At 35.4% G+C, this 21,608-nt stretch overlaps 1 protein-coding gene across 1 annotated transcript; it reads right to left on the minus strand.

Annotated features, from left to right (window-relative positions):
* Window positions 1–389: 389 nt before the first annotated feature.
* LOC121387122 (multiple epidermal growth factor-like domains protein 10) lies at window positions 390–20,637 on the minus strand. Its single transcript, XM_041518147.1, has 16 exons — window positions 20,403–20,637; window positions 17,637–17,765; window positions 17,258–17,410; window positions 14,170–14,319; window positions 13,385–13,528; window positions 10,152–10,295; window positions 9,619–9,765; window positions 8,070–8,213; window positions 7,325–7,471; window positions 6,593–6,707; window positions 5,637–5,710; window positions 4,828–5,168; window positions 3,975–4,062; window positions 2,652–2,728; window positions 1,647–1,682; window positions 390–401 (listed from the first exon to the last, which is right to left on the minus strand). The coding sequence occupies exons 1-16, from the start codon at window positions 20,635–20,637 to the stop codon at window positions 390–392; spliced, it is 2,136 nt and encodes a 711-aa protein (XP_041374081.1).
* Between the last annotated feature and the right edge of the window lie 971 nt (window positions 20,638–21,608).

Genomic DNA, 21,608 nt, shown 5'->3' on the forward strand with positions numbered 1-21,608 from the left:
ACATAACCATGAACAAACTGTAAAAGGGGCAAATATGTTTATTAATACCGTTTATACATGTTCATGAGGAGTATGGACAGTATTATATATTACTTACATCCTGATTTCCAGAATAAACATCAACTACTAACCTTTCCAGCCTCCACTAGGTTTGTCAACATGACAATTTGTCCACAGTCCTGTTCCCAGATCATTCTCCAGAAATCTGGTAACGTATCTTTATTTGGAGCTGGAATATAGAATGAATATCCAAATAGCATGGGTTTTTTAGACTTTATCTTAATCAGTCAACAGCTAAACGCTACCAATAGGCAGCAAGCACCCACACTTTGCACTGATAGGACAGAACCTACCACAACATTTTATAAACAATGGACACAGATATATTTCTAAATACGAACCTGAATGTCATAAATCGCATTTAAAATTGTGATTCTGCACAAGGCAGAGTCAAAGGAATATTTTGGCAAGGCTGTGAATGCTCCAAGGTGCTTCGTCAAAAATCTCAATACTGTAAATCATGAAATTAATGCGAGCAAGTAATTAATGCGAAAAATGTGGCGAACACATCGACGCAATAATGTTAGAAGTGTTTTTGTTTAGTGGTTCCCATTTTAAATGCAGGATTTTACTTAATAAAGATGAAATAAAATTTGTGTTTTATAATATAAGATGCGATGAAATACAAAAACAATTTTTCTCATGTCGTTTTGAAAAAGTACTTCAAGAATCTTTCTTTCGTTATCGATTTGCCATTCTATTTTCACTTTCCTGGAATTCATAGCGGTTATAATACAGTGATGTTCCAAATGTTTTGTTTTTAAAAAGTTCATATTGCGATGTGAGTATTTGTCAAATTTTCTTACACTTCTGGATACTGTATACATTTAAACTGTTTTGAACATTTGTAAAATTATCATCACGCAAATCTTTATTACTAAATATATGAAAAAATGAATGTTTTTATATAACCGCAACGACAATCCGTGCATATTTCTTACAACGGCTATTGGCTCGACTCTATGGTAATTTTAAGTTAGACTGGTCGCAAGTTGTCAACATCATCAATATAAAATCGCATTTGTTAACGTCTATTCCTGTGCTACGCATCAAGTGTAAAAAACAGTGTAAAACATTTGTTAGAATAATACGTCTGCGTTCGCGTGAAATATCGTTCCCTGGATACTAGCGACCCGTTACTCAAAACTTTTATTCCTTGGTGGATTAATTAGAAGCCATCACAAACAAAAGTGCGAGCCATACCCTGCACAATAAGGTGTAGTTACAGCACGCGCACTACTTTAAGTAACGCTAATCTGTCGACCCACCATGCGATTAGCAGAGATATATTTCAGTAAACCTGTTCAAACAACACTGACTTTAATTTTAATGATGAAAGATGAAGCCCAAATTAAAGTTAAAGGGAACACAACTGTGGTTTTTATGTGATGTGGACTTTTGCCCGACGCATTAATAAAAAATACGCATTTTTGTTCACGATTACGGACGCAATAATATCATGACGCATATTTTCATGATTTACAGTATTTTAAAATTACAGTTTCTGTTAGAAGTGTTTCAGTGTGGTATTTTTAAATAGTTTGACTTTGTAATAAAGATAATAAACTGAAGTTTGTCTTAAATACCTTGAGTGCGATGAAAAAATTCGGCTTTTCATATGCCTGAAAAAAACAATTGAAATTTAACTATACGAATCACAATATATATATTCTATTGATCATGAAACACGTTTAAAGATATAAAGCCAGGCTAATGTTTGCCATCAATGAATACAGTATCATCTGATGCTGTAATTAGCAGAGGTCGTTTTAAAAACTCTGTTCAGTCATCACGTAATCTTAAACATTTTATGCATAAATAATGTCTAAATGTCCATTTAACATATCTTACTATTTCGTCATTTATATTTATATAAAATAATCAATTGATTTTGAAAGAAAGCCCCACATTCTGATATTGTACACATAAATAGAAAATATGCTAAAACATGAACAATTCTATATAATAATACAGAATCACGGCTCCACGCCATTTAAAGTGTAGTCTGAACTAAAGGAAATGTTTTATTTAACGACACACTCAACACATTTTATTTACGGTTATATGGCGTCACACATATGGTTAAGGACCACACAGATATTGAGAGAGGAAACCCGCTATCGCCACTTCATGGGCTACTCTTTTCGATTAGCAGCAAGGGATCTTTTATATGCACCATCCCACATACAGGATAGTACATACCACGGCCTTTGTTACACCACTTGTGGAGCACTGGCTGGAACGAGAAATAGCCCAATGGGTCCACCCACGGGAATCGATCCTAGACCGACCGCGCATCAAGCGAACGCTTTACCACTGGGCTACGTCCCGTTCCAGTCTGAACTGATGCAAGAAGTATACACTGTGTTTGAATAAAGTTAAATTGTATTAAATGCTAGGAGCTAGACTTCAATGTATCAAATGTGTTGATGAAAAACTGAAACCTGTACAATATATGTACTAAATAATTTTGATATTACAACTTGACAAAATAACTATAAGATATACTAGACAGAGTTCAATGCATATTTCAGTACAACCATAACACAGACAACATCACAGTGACATTATTATTAATTCTTAATTCTTACATCCACGTAACTCGCGTTGATGTAGTCAGAATGCGGAGTGTTTGGCAGTGTTGATAGTTTGACACGATTGTTGTCATCTGGAATAAACAGTAACAATAAAATAGCCAACACAAGGTCATGAACAAAGTGAAAGAATAAAAAACTTTCATTGGCTGTTTTCGGTATATACACAACATGTTAAAAACACACAGAAAAGAACCATTTCATTTATACAGCAAACAACCAGATCGACAGACCGATAAATTGATTTCTTGACTTGTAGAGAGACATACAGATATATCTATCTATCTATTTATCTATATAGATAGATAGATAGATAGATAGATATATATACATAGATATAGACATATATACAGATACATATATATATATAGATATAGATATATAGACTAGAGACATATATATATATATATATATATATATATATATAGATATATAGAGAGATATATATAGATAGATATAGAGAGAGATAGATAGAGATAGATAGAGAGATAGATAGAAATATATAGATATAGCTACCAATGAAGAGTTCATATGCAAAAAGAGATAAATCCATTTTAGTTATGTTCTGCAAACGAGGGTTTTTCTTATGTTTTCTATAGTATATAGATATGAAGTCCATAGATGGGCGATCTTAATTTGAAATAAGTAAAGTATATATAAGAAGGAAGGAAGGAAATGTTTTATTTAACGACGCATATCAACACATTTTAGATTACGGTTATATGGCATTAGATAAAGTAAACAAAGGACAGAATTTCAAAGATATATAGATATAGAACAATTTCTATATCACCTTATGACTGAGTTCAGATGATAAAACAGAAATTGGTTTTTTTGTTCTACAAACGGCGTTTTTCGGATTTTGCGCCTTAATTTGAAATCTTCAAGTATTAAAGAAGGAAGGAATATTTATGATTACAAGTATCAACACGTTTTATTTACGAGATAGTGGCAAAAAAGTCAAAAAGGACAGAACATCATAAAGTCAGAACATAATATTCGGGCTAATGTGGTAACCTGAGACATTTTTACCATGTATTGTCATCATTCTACCCTCAAAATTAGTTATAATCCATGACAAAATGCGTAATGATTCATTGGCAACCCTATATAGCTGTCTGGCTGTAATGCTGATATGAATAAATGTTGTTATCCAAATTCGGGCATTTTCGTTTAATTCAGGCAAAAGCCAGCCTGACCCACTACAAAAATGGAAGCCCGTACTCCTGTGTACAAATATATATATATACTTCAGTACCCATGACGCTATTACCAAATATTAACACAACTTTACATTGATGATTACAAGTGTGAACGCACATGGGTAGTAACCAGCGTATCTGTTCTTGCACCTGTTTTCTGGTATCTGGGAATCATTGTACGGATGACTGAACCCACTTGGAAGTTTCTGAAATGAAAGTAATATTCATGTAATAGTGTAAGTATAAAGTGTTTCTACTGGCAGTAGCTAGTGAGAAATTCCTTATTGGCACAGTTGGAAGAGCGCTGTAGTGGCGGCTGATTTATTTCTGACATTTGGAGCTGACGTAAGGACTGGGTGTGTTCTGAACACAAGAATACGATTATAACCCTGTCAGTATCCGTAACAGTTCAACTGGCCATGGTTCATAGCTCTCAACGTCAGCTCAAATGTTTTATTTTAGAATGGGCCGTTGAGATTTTAAACAAACAGAATTAAAACATATTCGAGCAAAACACAACAACATTTGACATTTTGCCACCCAACGAGAGATATACTACTGGTACATCCAATACCTCAAAGAGCATATGGAATTTTATTACTTTTCTACTTTCCTGTAGGAATAGCCTACGTAACAGCAGTGAGTCTGTCTCTGTCTCTGTCTCTCTCTGTCTGTCTCTCTCTCTCTCTCTCTCTCTCTCTCTCTCTCTCTCTCTCTCTCTCTCTCTCTCTCTCTCTCTCTCTGTGTGTGTGTGTGTGTGTGTGTGTGTGTGTTTGTCAGTCTGTCTCTCACTCTCCTTCCCTCCCTCGAGTATTTAAATAACCATGTTAGACATGAAATGGCTTAATTTTCAAATGTGCTAAAGTTTCAATAAATATTATTTTCGAATCAATTCTCCTTTTATACAATTCTAACTAAACAACTGGACATAAAGTAATCTCCCAAGACAATGAGAAATGTAGATATCATACAACATATTCTGCTTGAAATCCTCCAGGCTGATTCCTGATGCACTCTATGATAGCTTCAAGTTCTGTGACGTCAAAACCTTCTTCTGGCAGACTGAAGGAAGGAGCTGCCGGTTGGACATCATTGTAGTACGTGTTAGGATCCTGGATGTCCTCCTCATCTTCGTCAGGCTGTTGGACTTCTGACTCTTCTTGATCAACCACTAGTGCTACATCACCAGTGTTTACGGCTGGTACTACATCACTGGCAAAGGTTTCATTTACCTCAAACCTTTTGGCAGAATTTGTTGAGGATAGTTCAACATTAACGTAGATAGAGACGTCAGGTGCATAGTGTTTTCCTTCTGTAAATTATTTTGAGGTGATCAAATATATTATGAGGGTCAAACCTAGATAGGATAGGGAAAGGGAGAATAAATGAATCTGGATACAGTACTATCACTGATTGCATGGCGAGGCACTCATATTGGGGACCAACGACATTGGCTATGAATCATGTTATGACATGAAAGGAACATATGTTACATGGTGAGGAAAAAAGAGGTGTCGGTGGGGTGGGGTCATTGATCCCATGGTCCACTCTAGTTACCCCAGTGAGTACTATAGTCTAATCTAACTAACAACAAATTCACTTTAAAAACCACACTTTATTATTTAAATTAGAACAATGGACTATGTGCCCTTTCACTAGTTAAGGCTGTGATTGCTAAATGTTTCACTGAAAATTTGCTGGATTTATTTTTCAATAAAAAGCCAAACAACAAAATTAACAGAACCCTAATGAAAATAAAGAAGAGTCGATGACATAATACCTTTTGTCGATGGTTTGTTTTCTGGTACGATTGGTTCGCCAGCTTTGGTATCGTCTTTTGCCTGTTTCGTTCTCCTAAACAACATAATAATCTTAAAAGAGGTAAGTGTTTAGAAACTGGACCAAACAAAACTGTATTTTCTCCTGGGGGTAAAGAGATAACGACATCTAGTGAAATTTTAACAAACTCTATTCCAACGAATGTTTTGTTACAACTGGAAGATAGTAATAACTTTACTGGAGTTGAGAATTCCACAATTCCACAATTTTGCTAATGTTTTTCTTAGCAAACAAAAACAATATAGATGAAGTACCAACTACAACATGTGTTCTCAAAGGAAAAGGGTGTTATCTCTATTCTAATGTCAACTGTGTCTCTCTTGTTTGGTTTTGGGTGTGTGTGTGTGTGTTTAAATGAACGAACGAATTAATGAATTAATGAATGAATGAATGGGCGTTTAACGATACCCCATCACAAACATACACATTGGCTATTGGGTGTCACAAAAGGTACGTATATAAAACTATTAATGCGTTTATAAAACACAAAACTAAAATCAAACCCCATATATGTAATGATATTAAAGCAGAGGGTCAAAATCTAAAAATAATCCAACATTTTATCTTTATCATTGTCATTATAAAAATCATTAGATGGGGGACATCACTGACAAATGTAAACTGACAGTCTTAAAATATATGAAAATGTATCCTCTGAAGAACATTTTCTAGAACCCAGCATATTCACAACTGCACCACCCACTGGCTGCACATACCTTTTATACCTATGTCAAAATTACTAAATGTTTGGCATCCAATATCCGTTGATTAATTAATCAATTTAATGTACTCTAGTGGTGTCGTTAAACAAAACAAAATGTTTAACTTTAATACCAGCTACTCCCAGGGCACTGTAGATTGGAAATATTTCGAACTGACATCTGAAAAAGGATTTACCTAAGAAATACAAAGATGATGATGACGACCACGACAACGACAACCACAGCGGTACCAATGACCCCACCGATAATTGGTCCTGGATTTTCATCAGTCAGATCAGTTTGTGCAATGCCTGCAATAACACAAATTATGATGTGCCTCAATATAGAGTCATATATCATTAATACTGGTATCTTATTCATTATGAAAAGAACGAGTAAATTTTATTAATATATTATGTGATTAGATATTTAAAGAAAAAAATAGAATATTGAAAAACTTGGTTTTACAGGTTTTAACTACAGTTATTTCAAGCCTGATTTTAAGTACAAAAGTTGCTTAAAACTGTTCAACAATAAATGCAGTAACATATAAATTAAGAACTACTGTATAAACAGCGGCCGCAGAACGGGGTGTCTCCCACTTTTTTCAATTATTGTGTCAAGAGCCTGAAAATGCCATATTTGAACATACGGAACTCAAAATGCCCCCATACCTCCTAACACATGTTCAGGCCCTCTGGGCTCTCAAATATGAATACCCCAAGCCATCACATTGACAGTGGCTGCCACTTACAAATACACTCTGCGGACCCTAATATATTAGTAAATTATTAATAATTTGCAATAATTTTATATACACTAAGAACTATTATATATAAAACAACCCCATTAAGTTTAGTATAATATACCACAACAATTATGTTCCGAGTATTGCAGTAACTCACCTAGAACATGACTATGTACTTACTGAGAGTGCAGTCGTCTCCTTGCCAACCAGCTTCACATGGTCCACTACATAAACCAGTCACGTGATCACATGATTCATCATTAGCTTCACAGTGTCTGGCACTGCACGAGGAATTGCATTCTGGGCCATACTGTCCAACATCACACTCTGTGAAATTATATAAAGATTTAAATAATGCTTGACACGGGGAATAGTGGTTGAAAATAAAGAAATCATGTTTTTGCAATGTTTGTTGATGTGCCTTGATGGTACACCATATCTACAGTAGTATGTCTCACGTGAAGGCATGTATTTATGTATGTATGTATGTGTGTATGTATGTATAAATAATTTATGTTTTAAGTTTATCGAAACAAATATACATGTATCCATAAAAAAGGAAATGTTAAAAAGTCCGTTCACCTATTAACCTGCAGTCATAACTGAAATACTATCGATCGATCGATCTATCTATCTATCTATCTATCTATCTATCTATCTATCTATCTATCTATCTATATATATATATATATCCATCTATCTTTCTATCTATCTGTTTACCTATTGTATCTATCTATCTATCTATCTATTTATCTATCTATATGTCCGTCCATCTGTATATATATCTATTTATCTTAATTAGTACACCTCTTTAGTCACCAATATTTTATTTCAAAAATGTAAAATAATCCTGCCAAATATATTTGACGTTCGTAAAAAAATTTTTCGACAAAATGAACACATTCCCATTGTAATTGTTTTATACCTGTACAGTCGGTTCCTCTGTATTTGTTCTCACACTCTCCTCCACACGATCCGTCAAGACGATTACAGCTGGCTGATGTATTCTGGCAATGTCTTTTGTTACATTTATATACACAACCTGAACCATACGAACTCTCGTCACATTCTAAACAAAATGATATAAAATACATAAATTTAAAAATTGCACCTCAAATTTGTTTACATTTACCGGAATTGTTTTTATTTTAACCACAATATGACCATCGATATCCAAATAACATTGGAAAGATACTTGGGTAACCGCTGGCAATGAATTTACTTCGAATGATCGATGGACTATGTTTACTAGTTTATTGTCAGGAAAATAGACCTTTCCCCGACAGAATAAAATTGGAGACTATATTACATCTCTTCTAACAAAAATATCTGAAACCTGTTGTTATAGTCTAAGATGCACTGTGAATTACAAACTTCAATGACCAAGGCCTCACACTGAATTATATAAAACATCATTCAGCTACTCAGATGTACAGGTATGGAATACAATTCCCCTTGATATTAGTCACCACACGTCAGTTGCGATCTTCAAACACAACCTGAAACAATATCTTTAAAAAGTCTACAGGTCTGTTAAATAAGAGGTTTAAAGTGTATTATTATTAGTAGTATTGTTTTATACTTTCTAGGTTTATAATTCTTTTAGGTGTATCTCTAGTCAATTCGTTTGCATTCATTTATTACAGTAGTTTAGTTTTAAATATATATGTAATTGCTTTGTCACCAGTTTCTCAATGTATTGCTGAGAGCCTGGTGCAAGATTACCTTGTGTTAAACCTGTCACCCTCGATAAATGAAGTTATTATTATTATTATTTAAAAAGAAAGGTAAATTAAAGGGACAGACCCTAGTTTTTAAACACTAAGGCATATGTTTCACTATTAGAGCCGTCTGTGATTACTGAAATCGAACATTACTTATATTTTATTGTTTAGATTATCAATTTCCGCAGAACCGAAGTGTTTCTGGTCATCCTGATGTTTCTAATACCACAAAATGCATTTTTCATATCTTGAAAAACGCACGTGCGTCTGAAAAGTAATGATTATGGAGTCGCGTTTTAGTCTATGTTAATGCTATATCAATGTGACCGACTATTGTTTGACTCTGTTGTATCCAAATTTATTATAGGTTTGTAAATTAACCAAACTTAGTGTCCATTGTTACGGGTTGAAACTAGGGTCTAGGTGAAAACTATGCCGTAGTGTTTAAAAACTAGGGTATGTCCCTTTAATTTCGCTACACTTGCGACTAACAGTTTGTGCATTTGAGGTATTAAAGAGATGAATTATGTCGAACAAATTTAATCTGACTTTAATGGACATTTTAACCTCAAAAATATAAATATCTCATGTGTGACATAATGCTATGATTGGTAGACTCAACAGCCACTTTGGACCATGATGCAACATGGTTACTCACTGTTAACAATAAATGTCTTTAAAAAGTTTTCAGAGCATATTTGGATTAGGTGGTCAACTAAAATGATTAATAGTTGCAAAGTGTTCACTTACTTTCAGTGCAATTTGCATTCGTCCAGCCTGGCTGACAGCCATCTTGACAAACCCCATCTTGAACATCACAGCTCGAGTTGTCTCCCTTACAGTGTCGTTCAGTACAGTTGAACAAGCAGCTGGGTCCAAACGTATTTTGTCGACATTCTGTAGATATAGAAGCCGTTATCACGTCATTTGTAATGGGCATTTAGTCATAGTGGTAGGGAAATAATGAAATTCTGTACTGTGGTTTACAAGTTGCTATTTTATGTTTAAAAATACTTGAAAACTGCGTGTGTAGCGCGTTGGTGTAGAATATTATATGGCAACTAATTCAATAATGCGGTAAATTATGTGAATAGATCCTACATCTTCGATATAACGAACAATAGAGGATAACAAACGACTTATCAGTTAGTATTAAGCTTACGTCCCGAATGAAACGTGTTTCACTTATTACGAACTTTAGCGAGTGGCAACTGGTAATTATTAACGACATAAAGGAGTTGTCTGACAATTATGCAATGTTATAAATATTGCATAATACATACCAGTGATACAGTCCGGTAACTCCCAGCCTTTCAAGCAGCCACGTTCACATGTTCCATTAAATCTGTCACAAGCCGACTTTGCAGCACATCCCCTCTTCTCACAGGACGTGTTACAGTTGTAACCGTACCTTCCAGGCAGACATACTAAAAACAAGAAATAATGTGTGTTTTAGAACTATGGCCTTGTAATGAGTAGTTATGTAACGGGGAGTATATATTTGTAATTAGTGTATTTTAATATTTACTGAATATGTATTTTATTTCACTTTTCTAGGTTACGATATTTCGTTTGAACAACGCCCTAGCTTGTTATTAGCCAATAGCCAATGATATAGTTTTATTTTATCACGTGATGGTTCATGTAACGTCCGTGCAACATTCACATACACACACAACACCATAAGATTTTGATTATGCATGAATCGGTGGTTTTAATTTGGCACATTGTTATAAATTGTATAAATATATCTGGTAAACTGTAACTAATAATGAGTAAATGAACATGTAAAAGTAAAGTTTGTTTTATTTAACGACACAACTAGAGCACATTGATTTGTTATCTTATCATCGGCTATTGGACGTCAAACATATGGTCATTCTGACACTGTTTTTAGAGGAAACCCGCTGTCGCCACATAGGCTACTCTTTTACGACAGGCAGCAAGGGATCTTTTATTTGCGCTTTCTATAGGCAGGATAGTACAAACCATGGCCTTTGTTTAACCAGTTATGGATCACTGATCGGTGCAAGTGGTTTACACCTACCCATTAAGCCTTGCAGAGCACTCACTCAGGGTTTGGAGTCGGTATCTGGATTAAAAATCCCATGCCTCGACTGGGATCCAAACCCAGTACCTACCAGCCTGTAGACCGATGGCCTAACCACGACGCCACCGAGGCCGGAAAATGAACATGTATTAAAGTAATTTAGAACTTTCATTTTAATCACATAACTAAAATAGTAAGAAGTAAAAGGTATTTAATTAAAACTAGTTGTTTTAATCATAGTTAAATATAACATCTCATTTTAATTACAACTAAAGTAAAGTATTATTCTGTATTGGTAGCTTATAAAGTGTGTTTCGATGTGACACTTCTTTTATCTCTGTGAGACTCATCGCCGACGGCGAAGGTGTGTAGTTGTTTTATTGTTTAAATCATGTGCGGTGAGTGTTTTGCACGAGCGTAATGACCTGCGCTCGTGTCACTTGCAGCGATTTCTATTATATTGTCTATTTTTGGAAATATGTGTTTACCATGCATATTATTTTGTGAATGACTGAATAGGCATTGTATTTCTACACGTCTTAATTTATTATTTATAGTCTTGATTATATTTTTATATGCTTTTAAATTGAAGTACGATGAAAATGTGAATGGACTAATTAACGAATATAAGTATAAATAACATAATGTTGTACAATGTGATATTCGTGATTATTAATGTATTATTTTTATTATTTTGTGGAGACGTATGAATAGTTTTTCTATAACTTCTGGTTCCGCCTGATAATAAATTCCTGAACCTTGACCCCACCTTGTTTTCTTCCAAAGACAACAAGTGTGTTACAGTTAGACATATTTTTCGATAGATAATGAGCAACATCCCATTCCTAACACCCCGATAAAAAAACAAAAACATCCCCGCCAAAAAACAAAAACATACTGAAACATACACAATTCCCAGTGTGTTAAAGTCACAGACTCTAGTTTAAACCGTAAAAATGGATACTAAGTTTATTTAATATACAAACCTGTTTAAAATGTTACAATAAAATTAAACACTAATTTGTGACGTTAACATGGAAAATATGTTTTAAAATATACTAAATCTCGACGTCATAACAGTTAGGGGCGAGCCCAGTAGTCAAGCGCTCGCTTGGTGCGTGGTCGGTTTGGGATCGATCCCGGTCAGTGGGCCCATTGGGCTATTTCTCGCTTCAGTTACTGCACTACGCATCGTACATCAAAGGCCGTGGTATGTGCTATCCTGTCTATGGGATGGTGCATATAAAAGATCCCTTGCTGATAATCGAAAAGAGTAGCCCATGAAGTGGCGATAGCGGTTTTCCCCCCGCAATGTCTGTGTGGTCCTTAACCATATGTCCGACGCCATATAACCGTAAATAAAATGTGTTGAGTGCGTCGTTAAGCAAACCATTTTCTTTCCTTCATAACAGTTACATCTCAGACGTACGTGCATTTTTAAAGCTATGAAAAATACATTTCGTGGGAAAGAACAAAATAACCAAAAACATTTTAGGTGGATGGAAATAGATAATCTAAACAATAAAATCTAGATAATATCTTATTTCAGTTATCAAAACGGCTGTAATAGTGAATAAAACGTCGTAGTGTTTAAAACCTAGGTTCTGTCACTTTAAGGTAATAAATACGACTTAGTTGATGTAGAGTATGTCAATATAATATACATGTCTGGACAATACGAACCTACTGTGCATATATTTGTAAATCACTACTTAATATAACAATGATCAGTGGTATTCTAGCGCAGTATTTAGTTATTTTATTGAAACTATAATTTAAAGAATTTATAAATACAATTTTGAAATGCAAACCTGAAAATCCAAATGTTAATTTTGAAAATAGGTTTGCTGTAACTCAAACGCATTTTAATACGAATTTAGTCTCGATATTATATAATATGTATAATATCTTGAATACGTAATTGTTTATAATATAATAACAGTACTATATATATATATATATATTACATATTTATAGAATAATATCTTGAATACAAACTCGAAGTGAAATCTGCTGATACATGTAATATGTATAATGTCTAATGTGTATTATTTGTAATATCTTGAATACACTCTTAGAACAATGTACTGATACAAAACAAGTAATATCTTAAATATATACTCATAATGCAAACTACAGATATGTAATAGTTTTGAAATCTTACTTGTTGTACTGTCTACTGATATTTGTAATGAGTGTAATATCTTGAATACATACTCTCTCTACAATCTTATGTGTGTAACGTATGTCTAATATCTTCTTTACATACTCCGTGTACAATATATGTGTAACTTGTGTAATATTTAAAATACATACTCGTTGTACAATCTAATATGTGTAACTTGTGTAATACATTGAATACATAATCGCTGTACAATCTTATGTGTGTAACTTGTGTAATATCTTGAAGACATACTCGTTGTACAATCTAATATGTGTAACATGTGTAATATCTTGAATCCGTACTCGTTGTACAATCTTCACCCTGGTATCCTCGATCACAGCCTTGATAACACTTCCCAGTCACGTGATCACATTCCGAGTTTCCAAGACACATTCGCTGACTACAGTTGTTTGCACATTGTAATCCGTATGTAAATTCTGAACATTCTGAAGTGGAACCAGACACACATTTCTGCGATAATAATGATTACAGTGGCTGTTCTGGGTTTGTAACCAGTAAGATGACCATTGGATTGGTCTATTGAAATGTAATACATAACAATACCCCAAACCTCCCCCTCCAAAAGCAAAAACACACAAAAAAACACCCACCCACCACCTAGCAAACAAACAAAAACAAAACAACAAGCAACAATAAGATAAATACCCAAAACCTCCACTCAAAAAACAATACAAAAAACCCACATCATAAATCAGATTTAAAATATGAAACATTATATCAATAAATGCATTTGACATTCCTTTTGGATCAATTATATTGATTTGTATTTGGTAGTTGCTGTAAAAAATAACGATACTTTATAAGCCAGAACATATATTGAACTATTACACACATAAAGATGGTCGTAAATTCTTTGAATATAGCGTTTTTGATATTCTAAGAAGGAAAATCAAATTGTGAGTAACAAAAGACTCTTTTACAGACTATAAACATTTTACATTCTGAGGATAGTCCATTTCCGACAAACTAGATAATTGTTTTGCTATTTTGTACCGAGATACAAATAAACAAATAATAAATTATTAATTAACCGCTTAAGTTAAGAGATATTCAGAGTAAATCATACTTTTTGTACAGTCTTCTTCCATCCATCCTGGTGTACATCCGTTGTCACATTTCCCAGTCAATTTATCACATGAATTACCGTTTGATTTGTTACAGTGTCTACTGGAGCACGACTTGTCACACAGAGAACCATAGTGATCAGAAACACACACTGCAAATGCAGAACTACACATATAATGAATTGTGGCATACTGTTTCTAGTCTTAATGATATTTGTTACATTCACGTACATTAGGCCTATCATTGTGTTTAAACACAAACAAGGAACTACATAGACATAAATCTTAAATGGGCATTCCCAGTCTGGAGCTCCACGCGGTAAGACGTGTTTGTTTCGCTTGTGCACACTGCACGTGCTTTCGTGTGCTCGACTTGGGGGTCCTTCATTTCGTTGTTTTTGTCAGCGAAATGAAGTTTTCTACTGGGATGTATGCGGCCATTGGAACTGATTGAACGCTGGAACGCTTCTCGTTTCGACAGTCTGCACCACCAGGTTGGATTCTTTTTCAGCGAGATTCCTCGCCTCCACGTTTTTCTCCGTCTGACTATGTTGACTTGTTTTTTCGTGACTCGTATGACGGCCATTCTGCAGAACGCCACGGTTGTTCGCGTTTAGTCTCTACATGTCCGAGCCTGTCCTAGCAGCACTGGAAGATTGACCGCCCCACTCTAAGAAGAAATAGGAAGCGGGGTCGGCCCCTACTACTCTTTTTCTAGACTTTACATTGTTTTATAGTGATACCATCTCGTATCCTCCGGAGTCTGGCCCGTCCGCACCACTATACCAACCCATGACGACTGGACTATACCCTAGTCTGATACTCTACTCGTTCAGACGGATCCGGCTTCTCGAGATCTGTATTTCAGCACAGCACTACACCTTCAACGTCTATCGACTGTCAATCTAGGGGTTTTCTTGACGGGATGCAACCCATCTCGTCCCTTTAAGCTGTGCACCCAAACGGCCTTAACGAGGCCACTCGCGTGGACATATCGATCGGACTTTAAACGTTTAGATCTGCGTTCAAAATTTTATGTCGAAATTACTTCTTTTTTGTAATATTATTAAATAGTCCGATCCTCTCTTCTTTCTCTTATTTAATTTTGGACTGTCCTTCTAAAATGCTCCAAATTATATAAATATTCGGCCGAGCAGTCAATTCTTTTTTATTTTTGGCTTGTAACCTTTTTCTTTTTTTTCTTTAATCTATTAACTTTTTTACTAATTGCTATTTTCAAAATTCTGCCCATTTTCACCGCCCCCCCCCCCCCCCCCCCCACCCATCCATCCCGAGTCAGGCCACCGATCTTATCGGAGGTCGGACTCGGGATGGGCGTGTTCGAAACCCTAGTGGTATATGGGCACGTTAAACTAGTTATCATCATCATCATCTTAAATGGGTGATAAAAAGCTACACTTAAACGAGTGTATGCGGATGGCGTTGTGTTTAAATGGTTGCTCACACAAACATTTGTTAAGTTTCAGAAAGAAAAAAACCAGTCCACAAATCTATTGCTGACGCTAAAATTAACTCGAGACTTATGATGCTTCTGCTATTTGCTTATAGTAGCTGATACGGCATATCAGACTAAAACAATTTATTTATAAAACAATAATGTACCGTAACTATCCAGAAACACCATAACCTATAAAATGTTGTTATATAAAGTGAATTGATATATATATATATATATATGTGTGTGTGTGTGTGTGTGTGTGTGTGTGTGTGTATGTGTGTGTGTGTGTGTGTGTGTGTGTGTATGTGTGTGTGTGTGTATATATATATATATATATATATATATATATAGGGAATAATTGGTTACTATCTTAAAATATTGGCTTTATCCTGCGAAGGTTAGAATGGCTAATGCAGCGAGTCAGATACCAACACTGTTCACGAGTTTCATAAAAATGGTATGACAGGCAAGCTAGTTTAGTATTTTATTTCTTACTAACTCAACTGCAAACAAGCCGCAACGCAGAAGTAAGGTTATTTTTCTACGAATTGGGTCAACAAGTGAATTACGTCACATGTAAACTTAAACGACGTCACAGTGAGCAACGAGACGTCATGAATGTACAGTTTAGATTTTGGCGAGAAGCTTGGATTAAGTGTTGGCTAATGAGGTTTTGAAATTCACAGTAATGACTGAATCGTTGATCGAACCAGCAAAGACTGAGCTGAGTGAATGGAATTGACTAGATGTGACGCTGACATTTTACACGTAGGGCCGTAAACAGAGTAGCAGGTGGAGACATCGTTTTGGCTTCGTATACAATAGGCGCAAATATAATGGCCTATCTTATACAATATCGCCATTTCAGTTGATGGCCACACTTTTAAATTACACTATTTTGTACAAACACGGTTAGATACGTTAATAATCCATCAACAAATCATTTTCAACAGCAGTTTTGCACTCAAGGTTTTCTAGCGTTCGGAAAGAGGACGCGTCATACACCCAGTTTATGTTTTTGCAGGGATATGCAAAGTGACATCATTCGAATACTTACGTCATTCAAATAAAAAAATTAACCCGCCAGTCTGCGCGTGCCAATCAATATTGCACTAGTTAGATATTGCGTAATTGTTATTACATGAGTAATATCTTACACTGGTGTGTAATATATATATATATATATATATATATATATATATATATATATATATATGCCTTCTGATGACACAGACTACTGTAGAAATGGTTACAGACACTACCCATTAACTTCTATGTGATTAATATCAAATTAGTATTGAACAAGTAGTTGAACAAAATCACTTCAAATGTGGTAGTCACCATGGAGAATACTTTACTTTTAATGACTTTATTCACCCACAGATCAGTCATAAGGGAAACATATTATATAATATTTTATCATGGAGAAAATACCACAGTTTGGTGAAACATATTTCCGTTTGATTTAGTGTTTTCTAATCATGTCATGATTTTGTAAACATGCCCATTTGTGTGGTGGTGGTTTTTGTTTTTAATATACATTTCATTTATTGAATTCTTTAATAATTTATATTGTTTTACTGTATTTATCTCTGTGAAAATGTCTAAGAAATATTTGCGTTAAATGTTACCTTTTAAACAGTCTTTTCCCACCCATCCTGCTGTGCATCCGTTATCACATGTTCCAGTCTGTTCATCACATGACGATTTACCACGTGATTCATCACAGTGTCTGCTGGAGCACGATTTCTCACACAGAGGACCATAGTGTTTAGAATCACACACTGAAAATGTAGAAGTACGAAGTGTAAGAATTGGTGCATATTTTGTTACTCCAACACTATGTATTAGTTACATATATTATCATTGTGTTTAGAATGAAAATGCGTAAACATAAATTCTAAATGGTAAATGAGCTTCAAAAAGAATAAACTGAAATTGAACAACTATAATCCGTCCCATATAATACAAATGAGCTATATGCTTTGTCTGTTATGAGTTATACCATACCACTACACGTCTCCCCACTCCAGTTTGGTTTACATCCTCCTGTGCATTTTCCAGTTGCATAGTTACACGGCCCATCTCGACAGTGACAGAACGTGTTGCAGCCATTACCAAAGGTGCCAGCATCACAGACTATAAACAAAACATTTACAAAAACGTTATACAATGGAATGTGAAATTGAGCCAACCCAAGACTTAAATCGTACATAACACAGTCAATTTTCAACACGACCAATAAATATGTATCAAAGACCTTAAAGGGACATTCCTGAGTTTGCTGCATTGTAAGATGTTTCCGACTAATAACATATTTCTATGATTAAACGTGCACACTAAATATATTGTCTCGTTTCGAATATTAGTATCTGTATATTCAATGTTTTTCTGGTCGTCTTAATATTTGTAAGAAGCCCAAACTGGATTTTGTTTTCAAATAATTTCGTACGTATGAAAAAAAAAACATATTTTAGGAATTAAAATGATATTTAACCTAGTACAAATATTAGAACGAACAGAAACACGTTTAATATACAGCCACTAATATTTTATACAGAAAAATATGAAATATGTAATTATAATCGTTAAAGTCTCTGTTAATTGATAACATCTTTAAAATTGCAGTTGTTTAAAAATACCCCTTTTATATAATAGTAAACATATCTGCGGCCGCTTAACACAGGTATGTGTGCGTTTTGGGATCCGATCTAGATGGTCGCTGACTGCATCAGACAGGGGACCATTTATTACGAGTGCATTTACATTAAAAATCGTTTGGGGGTGAAAAAGTGGACGTTTCCGGAAGGTGACCGCTGATTACAGGTGGCCGCTAGGACAGGCTTGACTGTATATCATTAAAACTCTTACAGTGTTAACATCATTAGGTTTATTGATCATTGAGTGGTTTATTTTTAAAATTAAGTATTTTTTGTTCATTTGGTGGAGGCCGATCATTTGCAGGTAGCGTATTTCCTCTAATAAACGCCGGCCTCCAATAAGCGCCGGGTCTGTAACACTTTTCAACAAAATCAACGCAGGGCCTCTAATACGTGCCGGGCCTCTAATAAGCGCCGGTCTCTAATAAGCGCCGGGTCTGTAACACTTTGCAACAAAATAAATGCCGGGCCTCTAATAAGCGCCGGGCCTCTAATAAGCGCTGGAACTCTAATAGGTACCGGCCTCTAATAGGCGCCGGGCCACTAAAAAACGCCGGGCCTCTAATAAGCGCCGGAACTCTAATAGGTACCGGCCTCTAATAAGCGCCGGGCCTCTAATAAGCGCAACCGGCCTCGGTGGCGTCGTGGCAGGCCATCGGTCTACAGGCTGGTAGGTACTGGGTTCGGATCCCAGTCGAGGCGTGGGATTTTTAATCCAGATACCGACTCCAAACCCTGAGTGAGTGCTCCGCAAGGCTCAATGGGTAGGTGTAAACCACTTGCACCCACCAGTGATCCATAACTGGTTCAACAAAGGTCATGGTTTGTGCTATCCTGCCTGTGGGAAACGCAAATAAAAGATCCCTTGCTGCCAATCGGAAGAGTAGCCCATGTAGTGGCGACAGCGGGTTTCCTCTCAAAATCTGTGTGGTCCTTTACCATATGTCTGACGCCATATAACCGTAAATAAAATGTGTTGAGTGCGTCGTTAAATAAAACATTTCTTTCTTTCTTTCTAATAAGCGCCGGGCCTCTAATAAACGCCGGGCGTCTAATAAGCGCCGGGCCTCTAATAAACGCCGGGCCTCTAATAAGCGCCGGTCTCTAATAAGCGCCGGGTCTGTAGCACTTTGCATCAAAATAAACGATGGGCCTCTAATAAGCGCCGGGCTTAGCAGTCGGTTTCAATATTGTTGTTTTAGATGATGCTAAACATGTAAATTGGTCTCTCTTTTTTTCATTTTTGCAATCATTTTGGAATCATGGATTAGGAAGTGAATGTGAGAAGTCAAATGCCCGTATTTGAAGTATAAATTATTCTTTGGGAAAACATATAGAATGTAAGATATGGCCACGTTTTACTCCTGACGGCCATTTTCATGGCTATATTGGATTTAAATGACGATGCAATATCTCATTTTTTGGCCCATAACATTCATCAATAACATCAAAATATCTTCCTAGTTGGCGGTCACCGTAAACGAAAATGATGTGGCAATGCCTAAAGTAGATGAGCATAGTTAAAAATGAATTCCTGATGAATGTTGACAAATGGCTTGTAGTATCATTTCTATATACACATGCATGTATGGTTATCGAAAGTAAAAGGCATCTAGAGAAAACAAAACAATAGCTGAGGTAATAAACAGAATAAGTAACACGATATCAGTTACTATCAAATGTATGTCTCGTGGAGTCATAATTATTTCATTCGGGACATAAATTTAATAATAACTGGTAACTCATGTATTATCCTTAGGTGTTCAGTTTTGCAGAACCAATACGTCTCTTACCGCAGAGTCATAATGGAGAATATATAATATATTAATATATTAATTTCATGACGTGTAAAATATTAAGTATTGTATTAATGAAACGTGGGATATCACTAGGTGATTTGACACTCAATTAATAGCTATTAACATTTTTAATATTACATAATAAATAAATAAATAAATATTTAATGCATAGACCAAGACATACATATCGACTATTGAAACAGAACAATATATACCTCGGCTTTTAACACACCATGGGGCACTGTGTGGTAATATTTTAGAATGATCGAAATCTAATTGAAGTAAGAATGAGAGAAGTAATGAATAGTCTGGCTTACCAAATACTTGGACTTCACAGAAATTCATCGCCGTGTCACTCTCCTGCCAATAGTTTGGGTGGTTGTTTGTATGTTGGTAGAGTGTGATGTATCTAGCTGTGTCGTCACATGCTATCCACGTCACATCTCGACTGGACCGTGTTGCTGAACCACACAGGTGACCAGTGTTTAATTGGCTTTCAACACGAGAACTGTACACTGTAACACCATTTCTGCGAAGTCTGTCTGTGCACATATTATATAATAAGGTTTGATAAAAGCCTCGCATAAGATTCTGTTCTAGTATGAATTAAGAGTAAACTTAGTTCAACAAGAGATCTGTTTAATACTACAGTATAAAGAATATATACAAAATATTGTTCAGTTCTTTTCGGACCATTACCATAAATATAAAGGGCCACTGGATTGACGAAAGCAAAATGCACCAAACAAAACGCCCTCCAAAATAACTCTACTAAAACATTTCTCCACAATAACCCACTAGAATTACCATCCTAAGGGCTGATACATCCAAATCAAACGACCAGAAACAATAGCAACACTTTCCAAGTTGATTCACAACAGTGGCTTGAAATGCAGTCGCCAATATGCCTATATCAGTTTTGGGAAAAAAGGAACTGTTTTATTTAACGACGCACTCAACGCATTTTCTTTACGGTTATATGGCGTCGGACATATAGTTAAGGACCACACATATATTGAGAGAGAAAACCTGCTGTCGCCACTTCATGGGCTACTCTTTTCGATTAGCAGCAATGGATCGTTTATATGCACTATCCCACAGACAGGATAGCACATACCACTGCCTATGTTACACCAGTTGTGGAGCACTGGCTGGAACGAGAAATATCCCAATAGGCCTATATCGATCGCGCATCAGACGAGCGCTGTACCACTGTGATGTTGTAAAATGTATAATGTCTATCATTTTAATTCTCCCAATCTCATAATCTTGCACCAAGATTTTGGTAACGAAATTAGTAGTTGTCTTATTTTTGGTACAATTATAGTTTTTACAACAACAATTCTGCCTATGACTAAGTTTTCGTGTGGACCAATGTTTCGTAATATTTCTCATTTGGAGTATTTTTGGTTCTATATTTTACAGAATCATTTCTTCTAACAAGTGAACATGTTATATCTAATAAAGTGAAGTGCTCTTTCCCCCATTCTAATTTCCATTTTGCTGGACGAAAACCTGTTTTG

This window comes from Gigantopelta aegis, chromosome 13 (assembly GCF_016097555.1).
Source record: "Gigantopelta aegis isolate Gae_Host chromosome 13, Gae_host_genome, whole genome shotgun sequence".
Taxonomy (NCBI): Eukaryota; Metazoa; Mollusca; class Gastropoda; order Neomphalida; family Peltospiridae; genus Gigantopelta; species Gigantopelta aegis.